The 14,601-nt window shown below is 42.7% G+C and overlaps 1 protein-coding gene across 4 annotated transcripts in view; it reads left to right on the forward strand.

Annotated features, from left to right (window-relative positions):
* Nucleotides 1–1,019: 1,019 nt before the first annotated feature.
* The window catches only part of SPI1 (Spi-1 proto-oncogene), a 29,502-nt gene continuing 15,920 nt past the window's right edge, over nt 1,020–14,601 (forward strand). Inside the window, exons 1-2 of one of the 4 annotated variants that reach the window (XM_081021433.1) lie at nt 1,094–1,130; nt 1,273–1,363. In XM_081021433.1, coding sequence (XP_080877559.1) covers nt 1,319–1,363 — 45 coding nt within the window. In that variant the 5' untranslated portion in view covers nt 1,094–1,130; nt 1,273–1,318. Of the gene's footprint in view, nt 1,364–14,601 lie in introns of all 4 variants that reach the window. The other 3 variants (XM_081021434.1, XM_081021435.1, XM_081021432.1) reach the window with 3 other exon arrangements.

Consider the following 14,601-nt stretch of genomic DNA (forward strand, 5'->3'; position numbering starts at 1 on the left):
AAGGAACACAAAAGATCTCAAGGTCTCCTCAAAAGTTTGCATATGTAAAGGCATGACATTATTGGTTTAACACTTCCCATGGAATTATGGGAGCCTGGGAATTGTAGTTCTGTGAAGGAGAACCAGTGCTTATTTCTGGGGGCGGTCGCAGGAGTACGCATACCCCTAAACATTTTGTGAATCTTTGTAATTTTGTCCATTTACTGTATTTATTTTTCCTGATTTGAAATATAAAATTGTGATTTTCTTGAGTCAAAATGAGAGTACCCCTAAACATTTTTTTTTAATAATAATAAAAAAGCACTGAGGAGAATTACGATTTTTAACAGATTTCAGTATCCCAAGCTGAAGTGTGGGGAGGGAAACCATGACAGTTGAGGTGGCATAATTCAATATATACTCGCAGTGTAAATAGATAAGGTCTCACTCTTCATGGCTGTCCATTACGATTATGCAAGTTTCCCTCACCATTGTTTGTTAGCTCCCCGAGGAATATTTATTGGTGGATGGCCATATAAATTTAATCAATAAATATTCAATAATATTATTCAAATAGTTCATAACAGGGCCTCGCAGACCCAAGGCCTCTTTCCAGGTCTTAATACACAGTATGATAAATGTTAATTACCCATTCACCAAGTTTCTTTCTAAATTCTTGCACAATTTTAGATCACATTTTCTGTCTTTTATCACCCTGGCAGAACAGAATCACAAAAAATGGGTTCATGTTCCTGAATGCGTCCTATAGACAGTTGTCACAAATGACAGCCTGCCTAACTTGGTTATTCTGGAGAGAAGTGCAAATATCACAACATAAACTCATCATGGTTTTCATCTAGAAATGTTATCTATCTGTACCAAGTTGCTAGTTCTTGCCTGGACTGGGCAATAATGTTTGCTGTTGGTTATGAAGCAAGTACCCGATCAGGCTGGCGACAGACTTCCTGTTAACAACACCACAACTCCTTAAATGTAATTTATGCAAACTGGTTGAAAGGCCGGGTTTTGTTCTGATGTCACACTGGGCTACAACAGCTCAAGGGCTATCTCCAGCCTACAGATATGTAGTGAAATCAGGAACTTCAGATACGTCGAAGGGAAGAACTCACCTCCAGACCTTTTGAGGGAAAGTATGAAAACTAATTAGGGTCCTTCCTGTCCTGAGGTCAATCACTGCAAAGGGCCTTCAAGGAGTTCTGTTTTAATTTTAAAAACAGGATCGATGTTTTAAATTTTATTTATTTTTATTTTGTTTGATGTCTTTTCACAAAGCTGGATAATTGAAATTAGAAAATTAGTTCACAAAGAAGTTGACTGAATGTTGCAAACTTGCAAGATGGAAGGATTTTCCCTCATTTCCCCTGTGAGTATATGGCATTAATTCCAGTTTTGTGTCTTTGGCTTTGCCAACAGACTGCAAAACAAAATATGTATGATTTGTTGTTGAAAAAATGCCGTTCTTTTGTTATTTATAATACTAGAAAGTTTTCTGCTGGCTCGTGGGTGTATAAAATTAGTGATTTGTTATTTAATGAATGGGTGGGAAGTTAGCACTTCCCCTCTGCTTCTTTTATCTCTTCTGCCTTTCACTGATATGACCCCATACAGTATTATTTTATGAGTATAATAAGCCAGCAGGCATCGGGGGGGGGGGAGACTTGGCTTTGTGGTTGACTGTTTGGTTTTGTGTGATACTGTAGGTATATTGTAATCTATAGCTAAATATAGGTTTTGGTGTTCATACTGTATGGTTTAGGCGACAAAGGAGAAAACAAAATACAAAGGAAAGTGAGTTATGTTCTATGCATTTTAGGATTGTCCTCTCTTTTTAGGGACTGTATTTTCTTGTCAGTATCCGGATATTTCAGAGGAATTTCACATCTTTGTTTAGAACTCTTAGCTGTTACATTAAACAGAAGCAAAATCTCTTGAGCTCATCTGGTTTTCCCAACTCCTCCATCTTAAATGAGACAAAGGGGCAAGACTTTCCTGCTTAGGTTGATCAGATGGAATGTTCAGGGGATAAAAACGATTCTCTCTCTTTCCCCTCCTGCAGACTGAAGCATTTATTAATATTTTACTATATGCTTGTTCCAATATTCTTGGTCGTTTTTATTTTTATTTATGTTAATTAGTATCAAATTAATAATTAATTTGGTTTGCATTTATAGTTTTCTAAGCACACAAATGCTGTCTTATATATTTGGAGTAGATTTCATCCGTGCTTGGAAAACTGGCAGGCCAGAAGTCCACTGAAATACGACCCATTGCTAAACATGTTTTCTCAGAAATACGTCTTTCTTGATCAAGTGGGACTTCCTTGTAAAAACATTTAGGTTTGTAGAATTTAAACAAAGGCATATTTAATTTCAAAGGTGCCAATGAATCTTGCTTCACTGTGTAGGAGTACATATTAGGAAAAACAAGATAAGCAAATTTGATTTTTTTCTTATCACCTGACATATGGCTGTGTGGTTGAGTAGGGCAGGCACGTTTTCAGTTGCACTTTAGGATGCAGTGAAAGTAAGTAGAATACTAAATAATTTTGGATGTATCTTCATCATCATCACCATCACCACCACCACGGTAAAGTAGTTAGACTATGTAGAATACTAAAACATTTGGCATATAGTTAAATGCATTTGCAAAACCACCCCTTAAAAAGTCAATATGAACTACTTTGCATTATCTCAGGCTACAATTTTTGCACACTTAGAAGGAAGCCTCACTAAAATAAGTGGGCTTAACTTCTGAATAACCATGTGTAGGTTTGCACTGTAAATTACTTTTATTGCAGAAGATTCTACAAGTTAATATATCTCATTGCACTATTTGCCAGGATGGGAATACTCCATGAATACCGAGAGCCAACAAAACATATACCTAATACTCTGTGTTGCTGGTTTACTTGCCTACTTGGTCTTCAGTCTTCAGCCTCTTCCAGGCAACTTTTTTTATCGAGCATTCACCCTGATTTGTTTGGACAAATTTAGCATTGAAGTTATACCGCACCACTGTAGTTGTTTGTAAACTTATTTTATTTAACTTTGCTGTTCATGGAGCATTCATTAAGACTTGCTTGTGCACTGCAATTATTCCACTCTTTTCGGTGCATTTTCCTATCACTTTTCTCATCACAAAAGTTCATGTTTGTTTTTGGTTTGGGTTTTTTAAAAAGCGCTGCATGCACCATATTTGTGCAGCACCTGATTTAATCATACCCACAAAATAGTGGTAGTTTGGAAGTGGCCTTTGAGTATTTTCACAAAGGATGCTGGGATTGCAATTGTATGTACACTTATTTGGGAGTAGGCTCTATGCTATTCAGTGTTATCAGGGTGCAGTAACTGCTTTGTAATGCGGCATGTGCCGCTTATGAATGGTACACAAAATACGTAGCATGACTTTTGAAAATAAAATGTACATTCTAGTCAACGTAGAGATCTCATGGGCAAATGGACTCCTCCTTTGGAAGGGTTTGATAGAAATTTGATAAATAATAAGTTTTAAAGGTTTAAGCCATTCCTTGCTAAAAAGAAAAAGTTACAGAATGCTGAAAAATTAAATAATGCTTACTCAGTTTTAAAATGCCAAATTGTGGATAGTCACGAGTGCCAATTGTGACACCTTCCCATGGAATGACAATTGCATATTGGGATTTTCCTGATTTAAAGATGATTGGAGGTATATTCTGATGAGAAGTTATCTATAATTCATAATCCCCAGCATCTTGTAGCCTTGCGTGTATTTACCCTAGGTTGGGGTTGCAAATACTTCTGTGTGTGTTTGTGTCCACGTAGGATAAGGCAATATCCTGTTTAACAGGATGTAACCAGAAGCAGTCATGGGGGTATATGATATAACTCTTTCCAGTTAAGTGTTACCAAAGTGGCAGCCCTATGGACACTTACCAGAAAGCAGGGCCAGCTCAAAGCATATCACCACTAGAGGCAGGACAGCAAATTACACTCTCCCCCAAGTCAAAAAAGTTAATAATACAGAAAGTTAAGAACATAAAACAAACCTGCTGGATCAGGCCAATGGCCCATCCAGTCCAGCATCATATTCTCACAGTGGAAGCAGCACTCGGCTCACCTGCAATTCCCAGCAACTGGTCTTCAGAGACATAATGCCTCTGACAGTAGAGGTCAAGCATAGGCATTGATCCCCTTATACAGTGGTACCTCTGGTTACGAACTTAATTCATTCCGGAGGTCCGTTCTTAACCTGAAACCATTCTTACCCTGAGGTACCACTTTAGCTAATGGGGCCTCCCACTGCCGCCGTGCCGCCGCCGCGTGATTTCTGTTCTCATCCTGAGGTAAAGTTCTTAACCTGAGGTACTATTTCTGGGTTAGTGGAGTCTGTAACCCGAAGTGTTTGTAACACGAGGTGTTTGTAACCCGAGGTACCACTGTACTGCATGAATTTTTATAATCCTTTTTTTAAGCCATCCAAAATGGTGGCCATTACTGTCTTCTGGGGGAGCAAGTTCCATAGTAATTGCATGCTATGTGAAGAAGAGCTTTATTTTATCTGTCGTGAATCGTCCTACATTCAGCATCATTGGATGTCTATGACTTCTAGTGTTGTGAGAAAGGGAGAAAAAGCTTCTTGACCCACTTTTTCCATGCTATGGGTGGCCAATTTATTTTTCATCTGAGGCAGAGAATTCCACAAGCACCTTTGCCTGGCCATAAAAATGAACATGTCTGAAATCTTAAAAATTGCTATCCTTTCATGATATCCAAAAGGTAGCTGCCCAACTTTGATCTTTGGTAGGTTTAACCCTGCTGGAAAGTAAGTTCCACTGAAGTCACTGTAACTTATTCTGAGTAAAAATGAATACACTTGGACTGAGAGAGCTGTATGGCTGCCAATACAGGTTTTATGATGTGCCATTACAATTTTTTAGCTCCCTCTAAAGATTAAGCATGTTTCTGTGCACTTCTTTAAATGTATTTTTTGTTGTTGTTGTTGTCATAGGGGTGTTTAAGTGGCTCTATGTGCACATACGTGTAGAAATGTTATGAGAGAATTTTCAGTTTGCATAACTCCTCCTGGGCAGATACATTTTTAGAACCCTAAATATTTGTTGAAACCTATTCACAGATTTGTCACTGGAAATGGGACATGGACAACCAATTTCCATGTAGTGCCACTTTGGCTAAAAGTTGGGAAACAAATGTAACCAACAAATAAAACAAAGCATCTGAAAAAGCAAGCTATAGAGCTTGTTTCTGATTTTGCAATAAAACTCCGGTTTTGGTGCTAGTTGAGGGAACAAAAGTCTTTTTCTTTTTATAACCATTTCAGTCTTTAAAAAAGGGATGCATAAGAGAACGAGGGCAAGGGAAGGCCCATAAATTGTTCTCCACATCCCTAGGGTATCTTTTTTGACATAAAGTGCTACAGAAAAGGACATTTTGTGGGGGGGGGGAGTATGGATTTGACTCTTGCACCTTTAACAATTGAATGACAGGCTATACCTGCTGAAATCCCATCTTTTACACAACTATTAAAAGTGCAGGACCTCTGTCCTCTTTTTCCCCTGGCCACCCTAGTCGCCAATAACACACAGGTGCAAACCCTGCCTTTCCAAATTGTTGCAGCCCCAATAAAATGACAAGCTCCAAGCTTTCTGCCATAGAAATGCAAGGTTAATCCTACAGCCCTAGTGTAAAGCAACCCCATGGTATATGAGGGCAAGAGTGGTTCTGCGTATTCCACTGCCAGGTGGCTGACATGGCTGACAGAACAGATACCCTTGTTGAAGTAGCGTAGATAATATAGTTGACAGGAGTCTTCTGGGGTGGGTTCCTGCCTTTTCCAGGGATATTCCCTATGCTCCCACTTTTATTAGGACATGAATATCTTCATTTCCCCAGGACAGCCCATCTATTTGTCATTAGACCTTACTTGGGTCCTTTGCCACCCCACCTGTCAATGATTAGGGCCAGGCTAAGTAAGTAAGGTGACTGGCCACAAGCCACACATTTTGAGGTACCATTAAATAGCAGTGACTAGTCAATAGGAACATAGGAAGCCACCTTGTACTGAGTTAGTCCACTGGTCCACCTAGCTCACTAGTGGCTACACTGACTGGTAGCACCTCCAGGACTTCGGGAAGGAGTCTTGCCCAGCCCTACCTTGGAGATGATGGGCTGGTAAAGGTAAAGGACCCCTGACAGTTAAGTCCAGTCACGAACGACTCTGGGGTTGCGGCACTCATCTTGCTTTACTGGCCGAGGGAGCGGACGTTTGTCCGCAGACAGTTTTTCTGGGTCATGTGGCCAGCATGACTAAGCCGCCTCTGGTGAAACCAGAGCAGCGCACGGAAATGCCGTTTACCTTCCCGCTGGAGTGGTACCTACTTATCTACCTGCACTTTGACGTGCTTTCGAACTGCTAGGTAGGCAGGATCTGGGACTGAACAACGGGAGCTCACCCCATTGCAGGGATTTGAACCGCCGACCTTTTGATCAACAAGCCCTAGGCTCAGTGGTTTAGACCACAGCGCCACCCGCTGCGCTGGTACATCCTCCTAATTATTTAAGTTTATGTAGTACTATATTTTAACACCATTGTATGTGACATTTGGCTTTCCCCTGTCAGGCACCAAAATGCCTTGGCCAGACTGTGGCTAGGTCACAAACCAGAGTAGTGGCTCAGTGTTAAAAAACAGTACTGCCAGCAAAGCTCCCCAGGCTTCTCCTCATCTGCCTTCTCATTTGCCTTTCACTGTTTAGTTAATAACTTATTTGTTCACTGGGGCTTTTTAAAAAACACCAAGCAGAAGTTGCTCCCCTTGTTCTGCTGCTATTTAAATGTTACTTATATTTTTTTTTAATTTTGCTTCAGTTAATTTTTTATTTTCCTTTATTTTTATTTTATGTATTGTTTTTATTGCAGAGGTTAATGGTTGGTTGCATGTTGCCCTTTGGCAACTTCTTGGGAAGATGATTTTGTACCTATCATGCAAATGAAATCTAATTAATGTTTTTGGCTACGTGCTTCAGCACTGAATCCTACCTTTCCCTGAGAAGATGTTTGGAAGTGCTGCTCATGCAGTCAATATCACAGGCACAAAATGTAAGACTTAGCAGGGAAGAAAGAAATCCAGGGCGAATGATGAGAGATGTGCATAATAAATAAATAATATCCAGAAGCCAGGGAGGTTGATATGCTCCGAGAAGGAACATTTAATATGATCTTCTAATCCTTTCTAAAAACCATACAGTTATTTTGTAATTCTTTCCAAGGAAATGAGGTTAGGTCTGTCCGTTAAACCAGCCTCAGCTGTGCATCACGGGGAGTCATCTTGGGTATTTCTGAATCATCTGCCAGAGAAAATTCATATCATAATTTAAAATAGCAATGTGGTGCATTTATGGAGGAATTTGAATTGGCTGTATCTGGAGATGGACAAATCTCTCAATTTCAGCTCTCCAGGTTTCTCATTTTTCAGTTTTTGATTCAATTCTCAACATTTCTGCAATAATGTGTAATTTTAAATTCTTCATGAAAATTCATCAGCAAATCTGAGTGCAAATTTCTCCCAATAAACCTAATTTTGTATGCAGTTTTGACTGCAATATACAAATTTGTGCAAGCAATTTCCCCCTAATATAATGCATCTTGTATTCTTCTTTCACTAATATATGCATTTTATGCACACTTTATCCTGGTATATACACTTATTAGTTCAGATTCGTTTCCTGGAGAACCTCATTACAAAATCTGAAGACGTGTGAATTTTGAATGGTAGTTGTGTTTTGGTTTGCATATTATTATTATTTTTTAAAATGGTAGGTTCACCTTTAGATGTGAACAGAATCAATTTTCTCCCCAGCTGTATCAGATGTTGCATAAGTCATATATTGTTGCCACTCACTGTCTCCCATAGTTATGATCTTGATTAACATTCAGATTGTGCCCTAAAAAAATCTTCTATATTACAATTTCTCTCAATGCATAACAACTGACCTGCAGACAGATACTCTTTAAAAACATACAGTCACAAGTTATTGTTGTAGCTATTGGGAGCTAGCTGGGGTTTTTTTGCCCCGGGTGAAGTCTCCAGAGGAGCACCCTTGAGGCTCCCAGCCTGTGTAAGCAAATCTGCATGGGTATGTGTACCAAATTGGGTATCTGACCCGGGTAAAATAAAGCCTAGTTTTGCCCGTGCACAACATAATATGGGATTCCTGCCTGATAGTTTAAGGACTACCAACTTAGAATAGTGGTAGAACAACTAATGCCAAAAATAAAGTGAATCTGTACTATAATGATTTATGCACTGATGTGAATCTAGGAGATTTATGCAGCATGCAGTAGAGCTAATTCTGTGGGGAGGGGCTCGGAGCTCCTGAAAACAGGACTGACATCAAAATAATAACTCCATTTGTACATAAGAAAATAGGAGCCTAGGAAGAGACCTTCTGGATCAGACCAAAGGCCTATCTAGTCCAGCATTCAGTTCTTGCAATAGTCAACCAGACGTTTACTGTCTTCCTCACATGCTGCTGCAGAATGTACTCATCATGATTAGCAGCCATTGAGAGCCTTTTCCTCCATAAATGTGTCCAACAATCTTTTAAAGCCATCCATCATGGCGACTGTGTCTACAGTCTTGTATTCTTCTAGCTCTGTAATCTGGTATATGAACTTAAAAGGCTCCTTCAGCAACAGCTAGGATGTTCTCACTGAGTAACCTCCCAGCTCGCACTGTCATGGGGTTCCAATATGAACTTTTTACACAGTCACTTGCATTCCAGTTCATTTTCTTGCCAGAATGGTTGCTCGTGCTGTTAATAAGGCTTACGATGAAAGAAAGAAACCTACAAGATGGTTAAGCGTTTCACCTTAACTCTGCTTCTTAACGACAACAGGGTCATATGATTTACTTTACTGTTTGTCACTGCAATGTACTTTATGGGGGAAATACAAGCAGACCCCACCAAGACTAGAAATATAAGCAAAGAATTGGGGAGGGGGGGTAGAATGCAGGAAGCACAGTTGGTGCAACAGTTCAAAGCAAAAAACCACATCAAGCATTACTTTCTTTCTTTTTTTGCATTAGAGAAAGTAAAATCGCATGGACTTTAAAAAACTATTATCACAATAGGATGCCTTCTAGATATATACTTTCTTGTGATCTGAATAAGAACTGATATTTAGTTTATGGTAGGAGATGGCTGTTGATCTGCAAGGACCAAATACACCATAAATACATATTTGTGTTTAATATGCATATTTTTTTAAATGCAAAAAGCCACTGGCAGGAGCCCGGCAGATAAATGTTTGAGACTGCAGCATATGTGGAGGGAGTGTTTAATTTTTTCCTGCCCTCTTGATATTCAGATGAAAACCGATCTTCCAAAACTGCACTTGCATTGGGATGGAAGCTCACATGCTTCTATGTATGCAAAAACCCTGCTGAATCAGACCAAAGGTCCATTTAGTCAAGAATCCTGTTTTCTAACAGTAGTCAAACATACCTCTTGGAACTTATGGCGGGACTATATTCTATCCCTATGTGTAGGCATAGGAAATGTTGTGGCACTTTGGGGGGAAGAGCCATAGCTGAGTGGCTCTGATTGTGATTTGTATGCAGGAAGTCCCGGGTTCCACCCCTGCCAACTCCAGGTAGTTCTGGGAAAGATTGTTGCCTGAAGACTGGGATAGCTGCCTCCAGTTAAGAGGAGAAGAACCAATGGTCCAATTTGGTGTAGGCCAGCTTCCTATATATTGTGAGAATGCCACAGAGCTCAGGTTGCACTCCAGTGTGCTCCTCTTGTGGAGTGTTGCCAACTCTTCTCCAGCCTGGTAACTGGAGCCAAACCCTCCATAAGGTACAGGAAGTTTCGAATGCAGTGTAATATACATAAAAGTGGCACCCAAAGGCTGCCCACCCACCAATGGTTTCAGAGGTATCATTTTCCAGGAGTCTAGATGTTCAGGGTGTGTGAACTCCTGCTGGTTCCTGCCTGTCCACCAGCTGGCACAGATATGGTCCTGTCAGCAAGGCCTTGTGCTGCCTTCGGGGTTTGTTTCCTCAGTTTGTTACAAGGTTGCCCAATGAGAAAACAGACTTTTCCCCAGCGCATTTCCTGAGCTCCTAGTGAAGGCGTGAGAAGCCTCCATCTGGATGAGCCCATAGTCCACAAAGAATGGCCACAAGACCAGAGAGAGGAAACAGCAGGCAACTTTCAGATCCCTTTCTGACTTACAGTTCTTTGAAACGCACATAGGCTTTTCTTTTCTTGGCATTATAAACACAAATGTTGAATGGAAAAAACCTAAGTGGTGACTTGCAGGAGGGTTTTCAGGGCAGACTTTTTATCACCTAACCTCTTCAGTTGTACCTATTTGGTTGCCATTGCATCTGCTATCTAACTTCAGTGGTGAGTAGCACGTTCTTAGCATTTATTTGCAGGGGTTTACTGTCACATTCTTAGGCTGAAGGCGCCTCTTCTTGCACAAAAGGAGTGCGTGCTGCTGACCCACACCTGCAAAAACATGTGACTCACCAAGCCAAATACTGCAATGTACTGTGGTCCACCAGGTGTTAAGCAACCTTCCTGCTTACACAGTCTTAGTCAGGCAGCATGCCCAGGTGGTTTCTTGAGCTCCCTGTTGGGTGCTGTGCATGGACTGATTGCCTCTATTCCTCTTGTTTGGTCATGATTTGTACATGCCCACTTTAGTGCCTGTCACTGCAGTCTGACTGAGCCACAGAGCTGTGAATAAAAATTCCACTTCAAAACTGCAGAAAAATGCTCAGGGCCTTTAAATAACCCCTTTCTCCTAGAGTTACATAGTTACTTTGGACTGGAAGGCTGTAAATTAAGTTTCTGTTTTGGTTCTAAGGCCATATATCATTTTAAAGTCTTAGACTGGTACATCACACTGAAATTACACAGAGAGTGCTAATGAGATCCACTTTTATGATACCCCAGAGGGCTCTTCTGAAAAATACCAGACACAGGTCAGTTGGAAGCTTATAGTTTCAAGGCATGAGCTGCTTTCTCCATGTGCAGAATGGCTTCTTCACAACTGCTGCATACTTAGGAAGTCCAGCTGATCTTTCTATATTGAACAGGTTCTTAGAAGCATCTTGTAGACAAAGTCTAGGAAAGTCATGTCAATGCCAGTGCTTGAGCATGCTGGCTGGGGTGAAAGGGACTGCAGTCAAGCAACTTGGAACACCTCTAGTTGTCCCTTTTATTGTGTGGGGGCGGACCATGTGGATCAGTCCCACCTCCCTGCAGAGGGGAAAGGTCATGGAAAAGTCTAGTTGCACCAGGAAGCGATCTGACCATGGCACTTCTTTGTTATGCTGGAACTTAGTGTCAGATCACCCACGTCCACAGAGGTAAACACCAGATCTGAGGCATGTCCACGGCAATGAGTCAGGCCAAACTTATTCTGGGACAGCCTCATGGAGGCCTTGCTTTCCAGAAAGTCCCGAGCGGCCCCTTGTAAGGTTGTGTTGGCATGGATGTTCTAGAGCATGAGACATCATTCGCTAGGTGTTGTGGATTTAAATTCCTCTATCACATCATTGTAACTAACTGACAAAGCCAATTCTTGTTCAGTGTACAAAACCACGAATGAAGGATGGTCAGGGTAGGGTAGACAACAATGCAAACAAATAAGGACAAGAAAGAGGTAAAGAGGCAAAAAGCTAACAGAGCAACCACAATAAACGGCGTCAAGAAGCCAAAACAGGAGATCAGAGGCAGGGCATATCTGGAGGGATGAGGGTGGGATGGCTCCTCCCCCCTGTTTCATGCTATAAAAGCAGCCCCTCACCCACAAACAGTGGCAAGCAAAGCTCAGATGGAGACAGGGCCATCAGACAGACGTAGACAAAGGCAGAACAAAAAGGATGGAAAGAATGTACAGCTGCTGCCTGTGTCTATCTCTGGCTACTTCCAGGGACAGCAGAAGATGCAGATCCATTCCAGCCTTTTTGTTCTGCCTGTGTCTTCTTCCCTGTGAATCATGCTAGGTGAAGGAGCTGGGTTGTCGCTCCATTCTCTGTCCTTCTCATCATGATTACCAGTTGTGGGTTTTTTTTTAAAAAAAAAACTTTGTCAGATGGTCTAAGGCAGGGGTGCCCAAACTTTTTTCAAAGAGGGCCAGATCTGTTACCTCCGAGGATGTGGACAGGCTGCTTGGACGAGTGAAACCAACCACCTGTCTCCTTGATCCTTGCCCATCCTGGCTTATAAAAGCTAGCCGGGAAGGGCTGGGCGATGGGCTTCGTGGGGTGGTGAATGCTTCCCTCCGTGAGGGAGCCTTCCCAGACCCGCTGAAAGAGGCGGTTATTAAACCGCTTCTTAAAAAACCATCTTTAGATGCGGCCACGATGGCCAACTATCGCCCAGTCTCAAATCTTCCATTCTTGGGCAAGGTGATTGAGCGAGTGGTTGCTGAACAACTCCAGGCACGCCTGGAAGAAGCGGACCATTTGGATCCCTTCCAATCGGGATTCAGGCCTCATCATGGGACTGAAACTGCCTTGGTCGCACTGGTTGATGATCTCCGGCGGGCTAGGGACAAAGGTGAGAGCTGTTTCCTAGTTCTGCTGGATCTCTCAGCGGCGTTTGATACCATCGACCATAACATCCTTCTGGACCGTCTTGAGGGGCTGGGAGCTGGGGGCACTGTCATACAGTGGTTCCGCTCCTTCCTCCTGGGCCGTGTTCAGAAAGTGGTGGTGGGGGATGAGTGTTCAGACCCCTGGGCTCTCACTTGTGGGGTGCCTCAGGGTTCTGTCCTCTCCCCCATGCTTTTCAACATCTACATGCAGCCGCTGGGAGAGATCATCAGGGGGTTTGGGCTGGGTGTTCATCAGTATGCAGATGATACCCAGCTCTACCTTTCTTTCAAATCAGAACCAGTGAAGGCGGTGACAGTCCTGTGTGAGTGTCTGGAGGCGGTTGGAGGATGGATGGCGGCAAACAGATTGAGATTGAATCCTGACAAGACAGAAGTACTGTTTCTGGGGGACAGGAGGCGGGCAGGTGTGGGGGATTCCCTGGTCCTGAATGGGGTAACCGTGCCCCTGAAGGACCAGGTGCGCAGCCTGGGAGTCATTTTGGACTCACAGCTGTCCATGGAGGCACAGGTTAAATCCGTGTCCAGGGCAGCTGTGTACCAGCTCCATCTGGTACGTAGGCTGAGACCCTATCTGCCCGCGGACTGCCTCGCCAGAGTGGTGCATGCTCTGGTTATCTCCCGCTTGGACTACTGCAATGCGCTCTACGTGGGGCTACCTTTGAAGGTGACCCGGAAACTACAACTAATCCAGAATGCAGCAGCCAGACTGGTGACTGGGAGCGGCCGCCGAGACCATATAACACCGGTCTTGAAAGACCTACATTGGCTCCCAGTACGTTTCCGAGCACAATTCAAAGTGTTGGTGCTGACCTTTAAAGCCCTAAACGGCCTCGGTCCAGTATACCTGAAGGAGCGTCTCCACCTCCATCGTTCTACCCGGACACTGAGGTCCAGCACCGAGGGCCTTCTGGCGGTTCCCTCACTGCGAGAAGCCAAGTTACAGGGAACCAGGCAGAGGGCCTTCTCGGTAGTGGCGCCCTCCCTGTGGAACGCCCTCCCACCAGATGTCAAAGAGAACAACAACTACCAGACTTTTAGAAGACATCTGAAGGCAGCCCTGTTTAGGGAAGCTTTTAATGTTTGATGTAACATAGTATTTTAATATTCTTTTGGAAGCCGCCCAGAGTGGCTGGGGAAACCCAGCCAGATGGGCGGGGTATAAATAATAAATTATTATTATTATTATTATTGATGAAATGCACATGCGTGAGGGCCGACCAAAGTTGCTGAGCTTTTTTTAGGCTGCCAAAACAGACTTTGGACATGCCTGGTCTAAGGCCAGGGTGAAAAGGTGTGTTTTCTTCAGATGAAAACTACATAATGAGGATGCCAGACACACTTCTGCGGGGAGCAAATTCTACACCTTAGAGGCTATGACAGAGAATGCCCCCTCCTGGGCTGCTACCACCACCCCCAGCTTCTAAGGGCAGTAAAATGATCAAGGCGGGCCCCCTCTACCTCCCTGAGCCTCTAAATGCTTATAGTTTCTTATTGATTGACAATTGGGTTGGGGGATGCACATCATGAGATTAAATTCCCCTTCCTACATGATACAGGGAGTTTCAAGAGGGAAGAAAGAGGAAAGAGCACTTTTCCCACCCTCTAGGACTTCCCCTTCCACACTACATAGAAATAAATCAAAAACTCAGATTCAGGGCTGACACTAACAGACACAAACCTGAGTCCCAAACCCAAAACAGTCTCAAAACAGTTCCAAACCATGGCAGGAGAGGTTTCAGAGCAGGGGTAGGGGAAAAAGTATGCTTCCCCACTCTCTTTTCTAAAACTTCTTTGCCCCTCTGCAAATATCCATCAGTCCTTCAAAGTTGCTGTTCCACGATGACTGGATCTTGTTAGTCTGGGAAGTACATTGATATATTTTGTCGTTCCCCTTTGTGTGCGTTTGCAATATCCTATCATTTTGTTAGCCTTTTATGTTACTGTATCTCCTTTTTAAATTTTTGCTTTTTA

Source organism: Podarcis pityusensis, assembly GCF_964106645.2.
Source record: "Podarcis pityusensis genome assembly, chromosome: 1".
NCBI lineage: Eukaryota > Metazoa > Chordata > Lepidosauria > Squamata > Lacertidae > Podarcis > Podarcis pityusensis.